At 41.6% G+C, this 18,841-nt stretch overlaps 2 protein-coding genes and 1 long non-coding RNA gene across 3 annotated transcripts in view; 2 read left to right on the forward strand and 1 right to left on the reverse strand.

The window, feature by feature from the left end:
- Nucleotides 1-3,025: 3,025 nt before the first annotated feature.
- On the reverse strand, nucleotides 3,026-5,066 carry LOC117475540. Its single transcript, XM_034121817.1, has 4 exons — nucleotides 4,872-5,066; nucleotides 4,520-4,619; nucleotides 3,425-3,967; nucleotides 3,026-3,364 (listed from the first exon to the last, which is right to left on the reverse strand). The coding sequence occupies exons 1-3, from the start codon at nucleotides 5,027-5,029 to the stop codon at nucleotides 3,440-3,442; spliced, it is 786 nt and encodes a 261-aa protein (XP_033977708.1). The 5' UTR covers nucleotides 5,030-5,066; the 3' UTR covers nucleotides 3,026-3,364; nucleotides 3,425-3,439.
- An 8,692-nt stretch (nucleotides 5,067-13,758) lies between these two features.
- LOC117475544 lies at nucleotides 13,759-16,388 on the forward strand. The gene is made up of 4 exons (XR_004555181.1): nucleotides 13,759-13,900; nucleotides 15,892-15,962; nucleotides 16,074-16,250; nucleotides 16,349-16,388. It is a non-coding gene; the product is annotated as an uncharacterized LOC117475544 (long non-coding RNA).
- A 5-nt stretch (nucleotides 16,389-16,393) lies between these two features.
- The window catches only part of LOC117475539 (cullin-associated NEDD8-dissociated protein 1-like), a 46,445-nt gene continuing 43,997 nt past the window's right edge, over nucleotides 16,394-18,841 (forward strand). The window contains exons 1-2 of the mRNA XM_034121816.1: nucleotides 16,394-16,416; nucleotides 17,074-17,214. Coding sequence (XP_033977707.1) covers nucleotides 17,167-17,214 — 48 coding nt within the window. The 5' untranslated portion in view covers nucleotides 16,394-16,416; nucleotides 17,074-17,166. The remainder of the gene's footprint in view (nucleotides 16,417-17,073; nucleotides 17,215-18,841) is intronic.

Below are 18,841 nucleotides of genomic sequence, written 5' to 3' on the forward strand. Positions count from 1 at the left end.
TCTGAGGGTCAAGAAGAACATCCAAGAGGAAAATTAAAAGCTGATGTTATGAGATTTTAAGACCAGTACAGGACATTCACTAAGAAACTACTTTTATTGTGAAGTCAGCTGATCGAATGCACCTATTTCCACATCTACACTCCATCAGCTGATTATTTCTATTTGCCTCACTTCATGAGCTTCACAACATGTACCTTGTACCACAGAGTTTGCAACGCAAATAAATGGGGCCAATCTTCAGTCGGATGTGAATGTGTAATCTAACATTTTCAGTAAGAATAATGGACAAAAGGAGTGCAAATACAAATTCAATTTATTGAAATCTGAACCAAAAGTTAATCAAACATGTTTTAAATAAAAAAGCACATATGGACAGAAGGTGTAAACCTATTAAATGTATAAGTAAACACATTTAGTCAAATAAAGTGACAGACAAGGCCTGTGCAGGTAGTATCAGCTATGCCCAGCATGGGCTCCTCCATCAGGCTTGGTCCTCCTCGCTGAGGAAAGACCCTCAGTCCTCTCCAAACCAACAGACTGGACGTCCATCACACGGAGGTTTCTCCCTGAAGTCTCTGCAGCTCTCTGGACACCACGCTGTCTCAATCCGTCCACACTGAATATGAGTGGGGGAAAATGAAAATAATAAATGCTTTAGACAATAAGAAATATAAAGTTGACTGTTGAGTTGCTCAGTTTTTTTAGATTGTCAATACTATTACTGTATAACTAATATCTCAGGTTAAGAGGCACCTTCAAATAAAGATTGGTCTTTAAATACATTTTGTCTTTTGAATTGTTTGTCTAAAGTCAAGGATCTAGAACTGGTACTTATAGTTTTAATGATACAGTCTGGTTATAATGCTGTTTGGAGGAGGCCTCACAGGTAAGAGCACTAACTAGCTACCATCACATGCACCTTAGCTTAACTTAAATGTATTAAACGTATAATTAAGTGATAGCAAAATATAAATAACTAATGTCATGCAAACATATTAATATTTGCTTGATTCCAGTGTTGCATTTAGCACATTGCATACAAACGTTAAGGGATTTTAAGATTCTGAAGTATTATGCTAAAAACTCAATAATTTAGATTATTATTTATAGTTTTGCTGAATAGTTTCATGTCCGCTTACCTTAGAAACGTAAAATGTGACGGCAGTGAACAGATGGGGACCATGTTAGCTTAGCTTCTTAGCTTGAGCTAGCTCTGTTACTTCCCAGCTGGAGGCAGCAGGTCCCGCCTCGGCTCCGCCTCTTTGCCCTTATTTGGAGCAGGCTGGAGCAGGCGGGAGTTAGACTCAGACGTCACTGTCGAGCCGTTAGTGGCCGACTCCGCCTACTAAGGGCTTCTCGGCAACTCTGCAGAATCCTATGGGTGACGTCACGGACCCTACGTCCATTTATATATACAGTCTATGATTAGAGTGAAGCTACACTCTAGCTCTGATATCTAGAAACGGAAAAACATGGATTATCAATCTCATTGCTCATGGATTATCATAAATCATTTCAAAGGCACACAGACACATTGGATTAACCTATGGATTAACTTCAGCAGCGTTTTTATCATTTTAATGCCATTGAAGACCACTTTGGAGAGACTTCAGAGCCAAGGTAAAAATGTTAGCATTTTTAGCTACCTAGCGTCAAATGTTTTGATGTCTGTTTTTGCTTATAACGTCGCGATTTCGTATAATTCAGTGATATTGAGGGTACCCATAGATTCTGTGTCACCTCACGATGTGAATCGATGTCATGGATGTAGAGAAATGATAAATAATAAAGTTTTGTGAGTGATTTTTGGTGCAGTAATCTGTTAGCATTTTTCGCTCGTTGCTAATTCAGAGGCCCAGCGTTAGCATTGTGGGTTTTCTTTTGAAAAAAAAAAAAATATGATCAGTTAGATAAGTTTCTTCCCGTTACATGGATATAAAACATTCATAGTTTATTAAATGAACATGCCCTCAGACACTGTTTCCTGCAAGATGTTGCGGCAGTGCCCCGGTACCGGGGTCTCTCGGGCTTAACAGGTTAATTTCAAAATAACTCCTAACACCATTTTTACTCTCCTCTGTGGCAAAATAACGTGTTGTATGAGGTGTTATATTCAGTGGCGGCCGGTGGTCTTTTTTTTTGGTGGGGCTCTTGACGTACCGGAAGTGACCTGCCTGGGGGGTCCGGGGGGTTCCCCCCCTGGACATTTTTTTCGAGAAATGACCCCTTAAATTATGACTTCTGGTGATTGTTAGAGGGGGGGGGAAAGGAGAAATCGAGGCTTAAAAATATGAGAAGATTGATCAATACCTCCATAATCTTCAGGGTGGAAAATATTATTTATCAACCTGAACATCTACTACTTTACCAGGAATTTGTGTTCTCAGAACTGGTCAGTTTTTTTCTTTCTTAAAACTGTTCATGTTTTATGAACCAACACCTTCACCAAGTAGCTTTACAGTGAACTGCATGTGGGATATAAAATTAATAGCATCTTTTCAGTAGCATTAATTATAAATATTTAAGTGGTTCAATACAAGTCACTACAGCATTTCAAACTGAACTGTGAATAAATGCAATTTAAAAAAAATAACCACAGCACAAAATGTCATAAATTGTGTTTTTTCTTTGTTTCTCTGAGGATTATTTACAAACAGGCTTATTTACATATAGCAATAACTCAGAAATGAAAAAGCTACATCGTCTAACACGAACAACCAGTTAGCATAATGATAATATATGTGTTATGTACAATGTAACTGGCAAGGCTAGAGCAAGAAAGAACATAAAGTTTGCAAAAGGTTTAAATAACTTCAAGTATCTGTCTTCAGATTACGTGGAGGTTTTAGTCCGATGGGAAGCAGATTTTAAGCGACACCGAAGATAAACCAAAAATGTGGTGGAGCTGCAAACCGTGTAGTGTTGCTGGGACAGGACAGGAGCTATAACCGTTGGAAAATACATCACAGACAATGCAACAAACGTGGAGACAGAACAATCACTTCTGTGATAAATGCCCACTTATTAATACACTTCTAACAACCATGGGAAACCTCCTCTCTACATATAAAGTGATATCCAGCTTATTGGCCGATAGCACCTTTTTTACTGCTTTGAATAACAAAATGTGCAACAGGCAGAAAAAAGACAAAAACAAAAGGAAACAAGAAACAACTGTTCCTCTGGGGAAAATGAGTCGAACGCAACAGGTTTCCAAACAGTACTCATGTTCCTGGACTTTGTGGTTGAACAAAACATCTTAGGTATCCAAAAGTAACTTCACAACATTCTGCGGCCGTTTAATTGTCTCTCTAATGAAACGCATTTTTTTAAGGGTCGGCCATCTGTGTTTGCTGCGAGAGCTTGTGTGTGTGTGTGTGTGTGTGTGTGTGTGTGTGTGTGTGTGTGTGTGTGTGTGTGTGTGTGTGTGTGTGTGTGTCTATTTGTAGAGGAATTTTGCCCTTCTCTCCTTCTGAGAGGCAAACCTCTCAATGACTCTGGTGTTGAAGTCAGGAATGCTCCTAATGAGTTTTTTCTCAATTGACAGCATAGCCAGAGCATTCAGGCGATCCTGTGTCATGCTGTTCCTCAAGAAAGTCTTTATCCTTTTCAGAGTGGAAAAGCACCTCTCTGCCTCAGCCGTAGCCATGGGTGTGGTTACAAGAACCTTCAGAAGACTGACAGTCTCTGTGAATGTCTCCTGCAGATTATTGTCAATGAAGAACTGGAGCAGAGTAACAGCACCACTGCAAGCCCTGAACTGGTCATTGTCATAGACGAGGGACAGTTCCGTCTTGAGCTTTGCCTTGTCCAGTAGAGGGAAGGCCTCCACAGTTGTTTCCAGCGCTGCTTCAGGGAATGTTCGGCTGTGCTGCTGGAACAGGTCTCCTTGCAGGAGGGTGGAGCTGATTAGGTGTTTGGTGAAGGAAAATCTCTCCTTTGCGTGACTCAGTATGGTATCACATACCTATGAAATAATGCACAATGAAAAAATCAAGACATAATAAATAACAGAATCACCTTTTCACATCTATCAGTCATAATGTCATTAGTGTCCCCTATAAGATGTGTAACAAACAAAGAGATTTCTTGTGAATGGAACCTATCAGAATAACAGGACATCTATCTGAGCATCAACAGAACAATATTACTGTTTAAAATTAAGTCACTACAATATATACATTTAATGACTATGTTTACACTTCATTCATTTATTGTTGGGCCCTTTCTGTCCACTGTGGTTGCTTCTGGAAGCCTAAACCTTTTCTGATCTGTCTTGATCCCCTTTGAAATGTAGAGACTGTGGGACACTTTTTGCAGTTTAGGCCTTGTTAAGTGTATACAATTCAGAATGTAATAAGCAATAGGCCTTTCCATGTGGATATTTTAACTAGCCTACCTATTTATTTAATTTACAGAAAATGGGCTTTCTTGTGAAATGTATCATTATTGTGATATGAAATGACCTATATTATGAAAGGAGCTTTTAGTCATAGAACACGTTCCTATTACTGCTTACCTCTCTAGCCAACAGCTGTTGCTCTTCATGTCCAAGTCCCCTCCGTTTCTTTGTGGGCAGCTGCTGAGATCCACTGCTTTCACCAGAAGGAATGGAGTCCCTGATCCAAACCACAAGTAACCATGTACAATTACTCATTGTGGCAAGAATTGACAAATTAACTTGACTATTTGAAATAGTAGTCAGAGATACACCTTATAAACGTTATATAATATATACATTTCCAGTAAGCCCGTTTAAGATATTTAAACAAGTATGTGTGAGTTGGTCTATTGTGTTCAGCTAAATCACATTTAGGTTTCACAGATTTCCTATAATAAGCACATCTCAGCCATTGTAAATAATGATTTACCTGATTGTTTGTATGCTGCTGGTGAACCTCTTGATGAGTCCTGTGATGTAGACAGAGTCGATGTTCCTCTTCTGCAGTTGGCTAAACAGCATGTCTACATGTGGCATGATCTTGTGGAACAATGTCAGGAAAAAGCAAAAAACTTCATCTTCCATCATTCGCACAAAGCCCCCGGCTTCTCTCACTGTTATGGGATCAAAGCAGGGTTCGAGTTATGTGGGAGCCAATGGGAGCTGAGCTCCCATAAGGAGGGGTCTGAGCTCCCACGGACGCAGTGAAATCATACATCTGTGGGGGTCGCTAATACATTACCAACAACCATTATTTTAATCACAAATAATGCATGTGTCAATGTAATGAGTATTATTGAAAAGAAAAACATGTTTTCCAAAAGAACAACGCATCTCTTGAATAACAATATGCCTGCACTGCACCTCCAAGGTGCGCAATACTTTATTGCACAATCTATGCCTGTGAGCGTGCCGCGCGAGCCGAGATGATGTGTGTGTGCGTAGTTGAACCTTTTCATACAGGGCCGTGGTAAGTAGGGGTGCTGAGGGTGCTGCAGCACCCCCTGATGGAGGACAGGGGGTCCTGATCAGGGGGTGCAGATTGCACGTCCACAAGATTAAATGGAAATATAATACAAATATAATACAAAAAAAACTTATTTTCGGCCTTGATGTTCACATTTATAATTAAGTAAAGATAACACCCTTTTCACCCCGGTTACATTTTCCATGTGTCCTGAGAGGCTCTGAGAGGTAGTGTTTAGATAGTTCATAGTCTAAGTTATCTCAGTGTGTCTCAAACGGTTTTATCACAATTTATGTAAACAAATATTTCCAAGGCACACCTTTATAATTATTAGGATAAATAAAAACAGGTTTGAAATCATTCCAATGTATACTATAGGACAGTAAACCAACAATATCCTTTAAAACTGGAGAGATTAAAAAATATGGATAAATAAATAAATGTTAACTGGTAAAATAAGATATAAATGAACCAGCACAAATCTTGCCTAGGGCAGCAAATTGGTCAGAACCAAGGGTTCAAGGTTCAAGGTTCAAGGTTCTTTATTGTCAATCTGACATAGCTACAGAGTAATTATGTAGTTGAAAATCTTATGTCACAGGCTTATGAACCGGCCCTGGTGTCATCCCCACAGCACCCCCCATTTGAAACATGTTCCCACGGCTATGTACAACAATACGTCCAAGCTGCCCCTCCTTAAAAAAAATGATAGCTAGTATCTACCTCATTGTTTTGTTTTTAGAAAAACAAAAACTAGTTGTGTCTTGTTCTTGTTCTATCAGATGTTTAATGATTCAACATGTTTTTACACTTTCCTGTTTAGATTCTGCCTCGTGTTTGTTCTCATTGGGCCTTATGGAACAACATGTTCTATTCCAATGCTCAATTGCTCTAGGTTGGATTTCCTACTAACGTAATAGACACTTTGGACATTTATTAATCCTAGTAGATTTTTAGTCATCACTAGGCATTTATATAGCACCTTTCAACACAAAGCAATTCAAAGTGCTGTACAAAAATATAAGACAATAAGATCGAACAACACTAACATGTGTTGTCAAATTTGTCTGAAAATGATTTAGAAATGTTGCTTCATTTGGATGGAAAATTTGCGAGGCGAAAATGTACCTCACTCTTAGCTTATGAAATCATCAACTCACTATATAAAAAAATGAAAATTGGCATCAACAGCACGAAAACAAAACCGGTTGCAACCATGTTGTCAAAGTAGCAGCAAAAAGAGCCAATGTGATGTACTGCCCGCTTGTTTGTTTGAGAGCTTGAACAACAACTGACAAGTGAAGAAATGCATGGATGACATGTTGATGTGTGGTTCAGTTGCCTCTATATGCATTGAATACAAACTGATGATTATTTGCGATGCATTTATGTGAAGCAGTATTTTATTGGTGTTGCTGGTTAAGATAAGTATGATGTAACTATTTTATAGACTAATATGTAGCTTTATCAATAATGCCGTGCCACATTTTATAAGCTATTTGTTTTGAATGTAAAGTAGTGAAGTGGGAGTTTAAACTAACAGAGATTTCATAAGTAGAGCAACTTCCTTATGCCCGGGCAGCCGAAAATATGTTTTGTGTGCACAATTTTGGGCCTTTGGGGACTCCGTAGAATCACCGCAGACAATTACATTTCAGGAAGTTACTTTGGAACTTGCATGTAAAGTTTCACGCTATTTTTTGCTAAATGAAAGTTAAAACGTTTCACTATCACTCATATCACTTTGTCTGATATCACTTTGTCTGATATCCTCTCTCTCTCTCTCTCTCTCTTTCTTAATGTCAGTCTAAATAATACAATTATGTTGGTGCATCATGGCATGTGGCTCAAAAAAAGTACAGTTATTATCTACCTCTTGTATAACTGGTCGGCCCCACCTGCATTAGCACAATGGACGAAACAAATACATTAAAGTAAAACCACTTTCCAGCAGTCAGCAGCACATTGTAAAAGCTGTTGATGCAACTGTTCACATTCATAATTAAGTAAAGATAACACCCTTTTCACCCCGGTTACATTTTCCATTTGCCCTGAGAGGCTCAGTGAGGTAAAGGACTCTTGAGTGTTTAGTCTAAGTTATCTCAGTGTGTCTCAAACGGTTTTATCACAATTTATGTAAACAAATATTTCCAAGGCACACCTTTATAATTATTAAGATAAATAAAAACAGGTTTGAAATCATTCCAATGTCATTTCATTTCATTTCAAACCTTTATTTAACCAGATTGGTCCCATTGAGATCATAGATCTCTTTTTCAAGAGAGACCTGCAGCATATAGGTTCCACATGAAACATAAAACAATAAAGGACATCATACATTATATTTACAGGATACATTTACATAGTTATAGACATTTACAAGTACCCATAGTATCAACGAGCATTTCATTTAGCCTAGCTTTAAAAAACATGCAGAGGAATGAGATTGCTCAGTTTCAATTCTTGCTGAAGATTGTTCCAAGCAAGTGGAGCTGCGCACATAAAAGCTGTCTTACCTAAGACAGTCCTTGCTCTTGGCACATGTATACTATAGGACAGTAAACCAACAATATCCTTTAAAACTGGAGAGATTAAAAAATATGGATGAATAAATAAATGTTAACTGATAAAATAAGATATAATTGAACCAGCAAAAATCTTGCCTAGGGCAGCAAATTGGTCAGAACCGGCCCTGGTGTCATCCCCACAGCACCCCCCCCATTTGAAATATGTTCCCACGGCTATGTTTTCATATTTAAGTTTGTAGCAAGTAGAGGGCTGCTGGCAGGCCCAGACTGGCCATCGGGAGGGCCGGGAGGTTTCCCGATGGCCTAGCGATTTTTTTTTTAATGTAGGCTATTGTGAACGCAACGCTGCGCAAATGTGGGTTTGCCTCACACAGGGTGACTGTCTGTCTACATGATGTGGCATCTGTTTCATATGGGTGTTTCCATAGATCTAGTCTCTTTATTTTCCCCTCAAAATGCACCAGATTGATGCATTTAACTCCAACATTTTAAAAATATCTTACCAGGGGGGGCATGCGTGTGTGTGTGTGTGTGTGTGTGTGTGTGTGATTGAGTTTGAGTGTGTGTGCGCGTGCATGCGTGCGCACACGTTAGTTTCAAAGACCCCCATAGAGCTCAGTTTATAACTCGAACCCTGGATCAAAGTCACCTGAGTCTCTGATTGTCTGGAAACACCTCAGGATGTTCTCCTTGTGCTCATATACAGTGTTAACAGCACGACTGTGAAAGTTCCATCTTGTTGTGGAAGTGCCAGGAAGTCTGTGTGCCACCACTTGATCCAGGATCGCAGTTCGCTTGAATGACCTGGAGAAAAATGCAGCAAATCCACCAAGGTCTGAAAAAAAATGTTCTTATCTTGGGGATGTGGGATGTTGCCTGCTGCATAATTAGGTTCAGCTGATGCGCATAGCAGTGGATGTAGTGCGCACTACTGTACACATCCTTCACTTTCCGCTGAACTCCACCTTTAGCTCCCCTCATCACCGCTGCACCGTCATAGGCTTGGCGATTAGTTTGCCCTGTTGTCCATCGGGGAGGATAGTGCCCAGCCTCTCCATCAGCGCGGGTGGCAACTGTGTCAGCATTCGCATTCTGAAGAGGAATGAACTCAAAAAAACGCTCCTGGACGTTGTTATGCGGGTCGATGTGTAGCGTAGCACAAGCACTAATGGCGCGTTTCCACTACAGCGCGCAGCCCGGTTTAAGAGGGCTGTGACGTCAGCGGCCCGTCTTTGGTTGCGTTTCCACTTGGCCTAGTACCGGCCGGCGGGTCCTAATTCACAGTTTTTCTGGCCTCATAAAATCGTGGGTCCAGGGCCAGAGACAACGAGGCTGAGTCGGGCTGAGTATGCTAAACTAGAGAGAGCGTCGCTGGCAAGGGGGCTACAACTACAACAAGATGGACATATTTGACCGTGATTTAATTGTAATACACGTTTCAAAATGATGCCGAAGTAACAACATACTGATACCGGTTAGTAAAAACCATGAATTAATGCTTGTCAAGTCTGCAGACAGACGGCAAGCGAAAAACCTTTTAAAATGCTTGTTTTCTAAATGGAGATTGGCTAAGCTAACGCAGTATATGCTCCGACCGTCCACACTCACAACAACGGCCTATACAGACATAAATAAAGCAGCGACTGTATTCACCATGACACAGGCAGTCTGTGGTTTGTACTTGTTTAACTTTTGTCTAGTTTCTGAACATATATGAGGAGCTGTGAGCTCTGAGTGCTAACAGCTAACGGCTGTGTTGTTTTTCTGGGGTCCTCTGAAGATCACGTCACGGCTCCGCCTACACTGCGTTACTATAGATACTGCCCCAGTTCCTAAACTGTAATGGAAATGCGCCATAAAGTGAGCCAGTCCTAACGAGGCCCAGCCATACCGAGCGGGGGCCGAGCGAGGCCGTGTAGTGGAAACGCGCCATAACTGGCAGTGGGTGGAAATGTCAGTTGTCTCATCCGCCTGAATAGCTAAATAACTGGCATTTTTTACTTCCTCCAGAATGTAGTCTTTACAAACTGATAACATGCAGTCCAAAAGTTCATTTTGCACCGTCTTTGAGGTGCCTTTGAAAACCGTAGCCGTTTTAAGGTGATCCTCCAACACGCTATCTAACGAGGCCAGTAGATTAACTAAACCCAGAAAAACGCCGGGGTTGTCGGATGTGTCAGTCTCGTCGTGGCCACGCAAAGCCAGGTCAAAGCCCCCACAAAATTTCACACAATCAATTATTTTAGACAAGACGTGCCTATTCGTGTCCACTTCTTCATTGTGCTTTTTCACCGACATCTTGTACCCTTGATCTAGCTGTGCGGCTATGTTAGCTTTGCCTAGCATGGCTAGCTTAAAGGTGTTTGTCATGTGTGCCTTCGTGCACTCGTGCTTTTTAATTCTTTCGGACAAATGCTTCATATCATGTACTCCCATCACAGTCCACGGGCACATCGTATCTGTCCCCGGCTGTTTGAAGAGCAAGCATGGGAAACAAAAGACAGCATTTACCTGTTTGCATCCAGCTAATCAAGCCTTTTTTGTGTACCAGCTACTTGCGAAGCCTCGTGTATAAGTTTTGTCTTTTTCACGAGATTGCTGCGATATATTCAAATCGGGTTGGTCCGGTCCAAGGTCTTTAAGCAACAATTTATCTGCCAAACTTCTCCTTTCGAAAGGATTGGAGATTAGCTCTTGAACAGAATTAGGCGGGGACCGAGGTCCGGAGACTCCACCTGCACACGAAGCCATCCTCATCAACTACTGCGTCAACCGGATACGAGTCACTGTCCAAACTACTCACAGACTGCACGGGGCGCTGACATTGGCGCCCGGTGACCGTCATATTTGACGACGCTGATTGGCTGAAATTATGTTTTCGCGGCATAGTTTACACGTTACAGATAGCAACAGTCAGCTGCTAGTGGCTGCTGCTGCACTGGTTGAGGGCTCCTCTCTTAGCGCCCCAGACGAGAGAAGGTACACGGGCAAGGCCAGGCAGGAAACATGTGACTTATCAGTAACTTTAGACATCGTAACACAATTTTAAACGAGATTTTATTGTAGATTATACATTTTACTGATACTAATTATATAATATTTACCTTGTTCATTAAAAATAAAAATAAAAATATATATATTTTTTTAAATATATTTTTATTTTTATTTTTTAATATGAGAAGAGGTGGGGCGGCGCCCCTAGCGCCCCTATGGACCGGCCGCCACTGGTTATATTTGATAAAACACTGATGCTTGTCTTGTTGTGATTTAACTATAATGATGGGTTCAGGAGGCGTGTGGCGCAGTGGATAGAGCGTTGGTGTTCGGATCAAGGGAGCACAGGTTCAAACCCCACTGCAGTCAGCATGCCGTTGTGTCCCTGAGACACTTCACCCCAAATTGCTCCTGTGGGGATTGTCCACAGTATTGAGTATGTAAGTCGCTTTGGATAAAAGCGTCTAACAAGTGACATGTAATGTAATGTTCAAACAGCCAGGTAAATGACTTCAATGAATCACCAATTCTAAAAGTCAAGACTTATAATTGCTCCCCAGTGCCTTACAGTATGTGTAACCTAATTCCTAAGTGCATGTAAGTAAATGTAGCCAACACTGAGGCTTTAAGGAGATATCAACAGTAAATGCAGGACTGGTGTATATCTCTTTCGGTCTGTTGTCTGTTCTTGTACTGGTTCTGATAGAGAGATATATAGAGAAGGGAGGGGCTGCAATAAAATCCTGTTCCAGGTAACGACATCCAAACATCCATCCAGCAAACATTTACACACTGTTTGAGACCACAAGCCAGGAAACCAGGGTGCTATCAAACGCAAGCTCGTCCACCATAAAACAACAGAGCAGCGGTGCAGCAGCCGCAGCCACACTACCAACTAGGCTCCTGGCCCCTCTACTGGGGGCAGTGGAGCTCCTTTCTGCTGCTTTATGGGATTAGATATGATATCAAACTGCCTGCTGAGGTTGTGGAATTCTAAGCTGTTTGTTTAACCCGTTGTCTTCTCATGAAAGGTGACAGTCAGGCTGCAGAGTACTTTGAAAGGGAGGAAACTTTATTAACAGCTTCACTTCTGAAAACCTGGTTTGGAATACCTTTAAATAGAGAAAAAAGTGTAAGGTTCCCTAATGTAGACTCCAGGCTGGACAGTTTTAACTAAACTGACGAACACACAGCCATCACTGTTGTTAACTAATTACTTTAAAATAACAGCAGGACTAAAACGTCACTACATCAATACACTAAGCTTTGTAACAGACTGGCTGAGTTATAACATATACATTTACGAGTCATTAAACACACTCCACTGGAAAATCTGCAACAATTGATCTTAGTTAAAAATGCCATGATTTGATAAGCAATATCCATGTCAATGTTTATCCTAAATGAAAATACATACAGAAAACACAAGCTGCACTAATGTGTGTAATGAAATTCTAAGGAGCAGTGGAACCAGCAGCGAGCACTAAAGACAGAACATCTGTTACGGCCCGTCCACACAGCAGCGTTAAAAAATCTTGGAACGCTTCTGCCCATTCACTTTGAATGGGGTGATGTCACTTTGCCTCACTTTTCGCCGAACTGCATTGTGGGCAGGCGAGCGGAGATTTTCAGGATTTTCAGGATTCAAAGTTGAGCAATGTTCAACTTTTGAGGCTGAGGTGGAAGCGTCAGCCAATCAAATCCCGTGTACTCAAATCTGACAGTTCAAGCTCTAGCCAATCAAACGGCGTGTATGCTGGGAGAGACATACCGCAGGTCATTTGCTCATATTCCAAAACATGGAGGAGAAATTAGCGGTAGGGAATCACCCGGTGCTTTAGGACCAGTCCCTATTTACCTACCGGGATACAAACCGGAGGAGCCAGGCATGGAGGGAGGTGGCAGAGACAGTGGTAGGTTTTCGCCTGTTTGGGGAGTTTATATCCAGTTTACTTCGGGCTTTTTTGCTTCGTATGTCGGGGGCGGGAGATTCATGTGATTGGTTGTTGGTGCCTTGCTCGCAAAAAATCCCCAAGCTTCAGATACGCCCACCTCCAACATTTTTTTAACGCTGCTGTGTTTAACGGGCCGTTAGTGTGGCATGACAGAACATATATAATATTGCCTCATGCCAGTTAATCGCATGCCTGATTGCTGGAAAACTGAAATGACTTCCTGTAAAACAGTACTTACAGTTCCTCTATAGATTCAATTGAGATAATTTCATTTGGTAAAAACACATTTCCTTTTTAGTATGTGTCTGAACAGAGGCGTTGATGCAGGTGTTAGGGGGCGTCCATAGTTTATACAGATGTGGCACTCCAGATAGGACTCCATCCAGCGGATCCCAGTGGCTGGGGGCGTTGCCAAATTGCTAAGAGGGCGTTGCCAAATTTCCCCATTTGTTCAATTACAGGATTTAACCATGAGATGGCGCTTCATTCACAAATACACAAAGACAACTTGGTGTTGTAGACCTTAGTCTGTTTGCAATGTTTGCAGCTCTGCAGTTGTGTTTGCTGAATACTGTAGCATTTAATCACTTATTTGTTATGGTTTTCACAAGCTGCTATAACGAAAAAACATCAATATGTTAGATCAAATAAAGTATATCTAATCTTATTATCTTAATTGTAATTCAATAATATATAGTCTTTATATATGTCTACAAATGTCTTACATATGGCAGGACGCATGATGTATGCTCTATATGTGTGTGTGTCCATGCATGCTGGTTCATTTCCATACAGGCTGATACAGGCTATACCCAGTTTTAATCCTTAATACGTCAACACAACTTCTGTGTTTTAGTTTGCAATGCTGACTTCCCATTTTCCCCCTCAAGTGACAGAAATATTGTTTTTTCATTTCTCTGTGTACAGTAGAAAAGGACATTATTTGCTCTTACATTTGCACAGGTCAGATCAGATCCCTTGCTATGGCGATTTTAATCTGATGCTGTGAGTGTAGGTAAATCAAGATAAAGAAATAGGAAGGAAATAAATGTGCAATGTTTTGTCATAATGATGCTTGGACTATTTTCATTGCTGTGCTATCCCTTTCCATACAAAAAACAACACACCCACACACACCCAATTGCCACGAGTATCGACACTAGAAACAGATTAAAGAGTTTCAGTGATTTATATACTCAATTATTTCACAGACTTCTGTTAAATCCATTTAGACCGGCTAATACCACAGCCAGACAGACAATAATGTACCTTAGTTTTGTTTGGTCTGACTGGCTTGGGATGAGACGTTTTTCACACATAAAATGCTATTAATAAATAATCAACATGTCTGCTGTTCATGCACATTACACACCAGAGGCCTGTACTACGAAGCCGGATTTTCCTAACCTGGATATGTTTGAGTTAGCCGGTTGGCCCAATCCAAAACATACGTGCTCTGGCTAAGCTGTGCTACGACGCTGGTTATCAAGTGGATCGCTCAAGCCAGCCGTGTCCTATCTAGTTAGGTGCGCGTTCACATGAAAGGGGTGGTATTTGGAGCATTCGACTATGAGGTGTGATTTCAAACATGGACAAGCGTACTGACAGCGCAGCGTCATACTTCCTGAATGAAAAGTGAACTTTATTATTAGTCAAATATGAAGAAGTTAAACTTTAAACATCCATGACTTAAACACTTTATCCAGGATCAAAGCCACATAGCTGCACCTGCAAGGTGAATACAGCTGGTAAAAGAAAAAGTGTTTGAATGCGTACATTAACAGGTTTATGATATCACTGCCCCGTCCAAGACACGAGTGGATCTGACTTTAATTACATTTGACTCGAGTGTTTTTCGTCAACTTAATGTGTTGCTTAAAATAATACTTCTGCATACAGTATGTGACACTGTGAGTGTTGCACGGCCAGATACGGCTCAGCTGACTCAGATAAGGAAATATATGATACATTATGATGTGATATGATATGAATGATAATGAGACACATCAACGTCTGCACTCACAGTGCCGCGGACTGTACTTAATGTTACTCTGATCCGGTTACTTATGTCGTGGCAGATATTTAAGTAAGCTTTCTTAACGCTAATGTTATAATAGTCAGATTGCTCTGAAGATGGGAGGGGATATTCTTTTAATTTTCACGTTCACACAGTCAGTTGATTTTTGCCGGCCGTCTTTCCTGCAACGGCAGTTTTTCAGTTTTTCCTCTATCCTGTAATATGACTTGATAGCTTTAAACTCCGCACACGGAGCTCTGATTGGTCAGCAGGCGGTGCTTTCACTGAGTTGATTTCTTAGCCTGCAACCTAACCTGCTCCGGACCAGGGGGGTATACTACGAATCTAGTTCAACATATCCTGGATATGTTTTGAGTTATCCGGTTGACTTAATAAAAAAAAAAAAATGCTCTCGCTAAACTGTCCTACGACGCTGGCTATCAACTCGATCTCAAGCCAGCCGTGTCCTATCTAGTTAGGTGCGCGTTCACATAAAATGGGTGGAATCTGGAGCATTCGACCAATCACAAACATGGACAAGGCTAGAGCAGCGTACTTCACAGCGGAGGAGCAAAGTGTTATAATGAGCCGCTTTGAGGACTTCAAGCACATGATAAAAGTTAAAAGCAACACGGTTGCGGCTGCCAAAAGTCGCCAAAGTGGTTGGCAACAAATTGCTGACTCTGTGAATGCGTAAGTAAATTACGTCCTATGTAACAGCGTGCACAGCTGCACATCTTTAAAAAGTGTGGATGCACGGCAGTCATGTCACGCTTCCAGATTAATTTTCTAGTTCAGCGGATAAATAGTCATTAAAATACCAAATTGATCATTGAGTGGCAGCCTTTTTGTCTTTATCATATCATCGCCCGAGGGTCACAAGTGGACTTTGAGCCATGCTTTAAGCCTAATGTTCTTTTTATCCTTTTAATTTATAGCATTTATTTTTAATTCAAGCTGTGCATGACATTTTTCGTTTCGTTTGTCAGATGTAATCCCGGCGGCTCCAAAAGGACCTGGGAACAGACCAAAATAAAATACAAGAACATCCTTCAATCTGGTAAATGTCCCTCTTTTGAGATCTTGAAAATACACGTTTTGTATTGCTTCAATTGGTCTGGGTTTCATAACTGTATAGGAAAGCGGTCACATTTTTTCCCAATTCTTGCAGCCAACAAGAAAAAAAAGGACCAGAGGAAGACAGGAGGGGGCCCTCCTCCAGCAGAGTTCACCCCTGCCGAGGAGCTGGCCCTCAGCAACAATGAGGGTCGGCCCTTGATGGTAGGGGTGGAAGGGGGGTTCTCTACAGACCCTGGTTGCAGCAGCTCCCACCACCTTTATATACAGGGTAAGATTCAGGGAGCTTGAAACAGCTGGGTTGCTATAAAACACAATTATATATCTATTTTTGTGGGAGTAAGTAACATGTATTTTATTGTTCTGCAGATGATGGGAAGAACGTGGTGTTGCTGCCCCCCCCCCCCCCCCAATCAACAACTATACCTCATACAGAGGTAACGTAACCTTTGGTATGTCACCTTGAGCTGAATATGGATAAAATAGACCATTTACATTTCTTCTTCTTTTCAGGGGGGCCTAGATGAGGATGACACACTGTCAGAGAGCGCAGAGATGGTGTGGACACGTTGCTTTAATTGATTCTTTCTGATTACTTGCACATGGTGGTGCTCTGCACATGGGACAAAAAACGACTGTGTATTGAAAATATATTTGCTTTGCTCAATTCGCAGGAAGAAGGAACTCTTCCTCCCCCACAGCAGGTGCCGATTCCTCCCCCACAGCAGGTGCCGATTCCTCCCCCACAGCGGGTGCCGATTCCTCCCCACAGCGGGTGCCGATTCCTCCCCCACAGCAGGTGCCGATTCCTCCCCCACAGCAGGTGCCGATTCCTCCCCCACAGCAGGTGCCGATTCCTCCCCCACAGCAGGTGCCGATTCCTCCCCCACAGCGGGTGCCGATTCCTCCCCCACAGCCTGGGCCCTCATCTAGGCCCTCATCTAGGCCCTCATCTAGGCCCTCACCTAGGCCCTCACGACAAGTAATTAATTAAACAAAATGTAAAAGTATAGTCAAGTTTAAAATTGTCAGCTTTCTTGCTGTGAGCCATGCTTGAATGTTAAAGCAACATATATGTGTTTCATGTGTTTCAGGCTGAAGCAGACACTGTGCGGGCCCTGTACAAACGGACCCTAGTCCAAAGCATCCAATTGAATGACCTCCTCATAGAGCACCAGAAGCTGTTGATGGAAAAAACAAAGCTGGAGGTGGAGAAATTGGAGAGAGAAAGACAGGTAATTTTGTAACATTCAGTAATTTTTTTTCAAGTCAAATGAAAGGTGCATAAGGTGACCTTTACATCTTTTAGGATACCTAAAACACAAATCCCTTTTGTCTTTAAAGAAAAAGTAAACCAAGAAATATTGGCCAATATAACATGCAATAGCATCTCTGACAGCCCTGCCAGTAGGGTAGTCCAGGGTGATGGGGTCTACCACATCAGGAGGTTGGGGGATTGCATGAGGGGCCCTCTCATTCCTCATGGTTGCAATGTTGTGCAGCACAACACAGGCCGTTATGATGGGATCTTTCAAGGGCCACTCTGAGCCCTCGCAGGCAGGTGAATCGGGCCTTCAGTAGTCCAAAGGTCATTTCTATCCTGACCCTGGTTTTGGTATGGGCCACATTGAAAGTGGCCCTTCACCAGGGTCAGGATATGGGGTCATTAGGAAAGGCTGGCAGGCATAACCCCTGTCCCCGAGCAGCACTCCACTGAAGACTCCTGAAGATAAAGGAACATTTCCATAAGTATACACAAAAGGCAGCTTAAGAAGCACAAAACAATAAGAATGTACAGTTGCCATACCCTGTTCGAGTTTTTCTGTAAATATTATATGTCTAAGTGTTACAGCATGTATACTAAATATATACCCATCCTTTGAATACGCCGGGAAGATCTGAACACATTTCATAAATATGAACTATCCAGCTTTGGAAGAACTGCACCCCCTCGTTGGGAAATGTTCATGACCTAAAATGTCTTAACATGCTAATAGCTTAATATGTTCCTCAGCCAGAGCTATGTATGTACCACGAGTAATTCTAACACTGTCTTACATAAAGTTAGCTGCCTGACAAAACTTCCAGAAAGTCACGTCGCAACTCTCTGCCTTCCCTGTCGCCGTTCAGATCGTTCTATTTGTATTCATTTACACCTTTCATGTCACAGTATTATCACAAGACTCAATTAAACCACATTTATATGAGCCTGAACATTACAGATATGTCTCAGACACATGTATCTCCTCAGAGTGCGTACAGTTCACAGGCTCGTGCACACAGTCGGTTGGTGTCTGCTGTTTGCTGCTGACTGTCTGCCATCACCTCCTCAGAACCGCAGCAGCACTGTCACGACCCCGAGGCAACACAGCCACGTTTTTTGTGGGTGTTTGTGTGTGACACAAAAAACAATATTGAATTTCAGACAGAGTGAGAATGAGGGCATGTACGCAGTGGGAAGTGAATCGCTAGTCTTGATAGGAGCGCCTCAAGTTGAAGTTACAATAAGGACTAGCTTCATGACTGAATAATAATATTGTCATAGTTTATTCTTCTGATAAACAATGTGAATTTGAAGTTTGATTGAATACTATAAAAATAGTTTCATAAGTCATTAACAACTGGTTTAAGTGTTCTACTCTAAAAGAGTCCTCTCCTACACAAGAAGCCATGTTTTGTATGGAGCTGGAGGATGCAAGAGGGTGGGTTTTAGTGAGACAGAAGAAAAGCGGATATTAATATTAATATTCCCCATCTAAGAACTCATAGCTCTGCCACCAACAGTGACATCTAAATAGAGAGAGAGAATAAAGTTTCTCCGACTAAGAAAGTAAGCAAATTGGTCCTCATGTGGTGATGCTT

This window comes from Trematomus bernacchii, unplaced genomic scaffold, assembly GCF_902827165.1.
Source record: "Trematomus bernacchii unplaced genomic scaffold, fTreBer1.1, whole genome shotgun sequence".
Lineage (NCBI taxonomy): Eukaryota > Metazoa > Chordata > Actinopteri > Perciformes > Nototheniidae > Trematomus > Trematomus bernacchii.

Bases quoted from the DNA above. Each gene is read 5' to 3' on its own strand.
- LOC117475540 (XM_034121817.1), bottom strand. From the start codon at position 5,029: ATGATGGAAGATGAAGTTTTTTGCTTTTTCCTGACATTGTTCCACAAG. The intron at 4,620-4,871 runs GTAAATCATTAT...GGTTTGGATCAG, and splicing joins AGCAGCATACAAACAATCAG to GGACTCCATTCCTTCTGGTG. The intron at 3,968-4,519 runs GTAAGCAGTAAT...ATTATTTCATAG, and splicing joins AACAGCTGTTGGCTAGAGAG to GTATGTGATACCATACTGAG.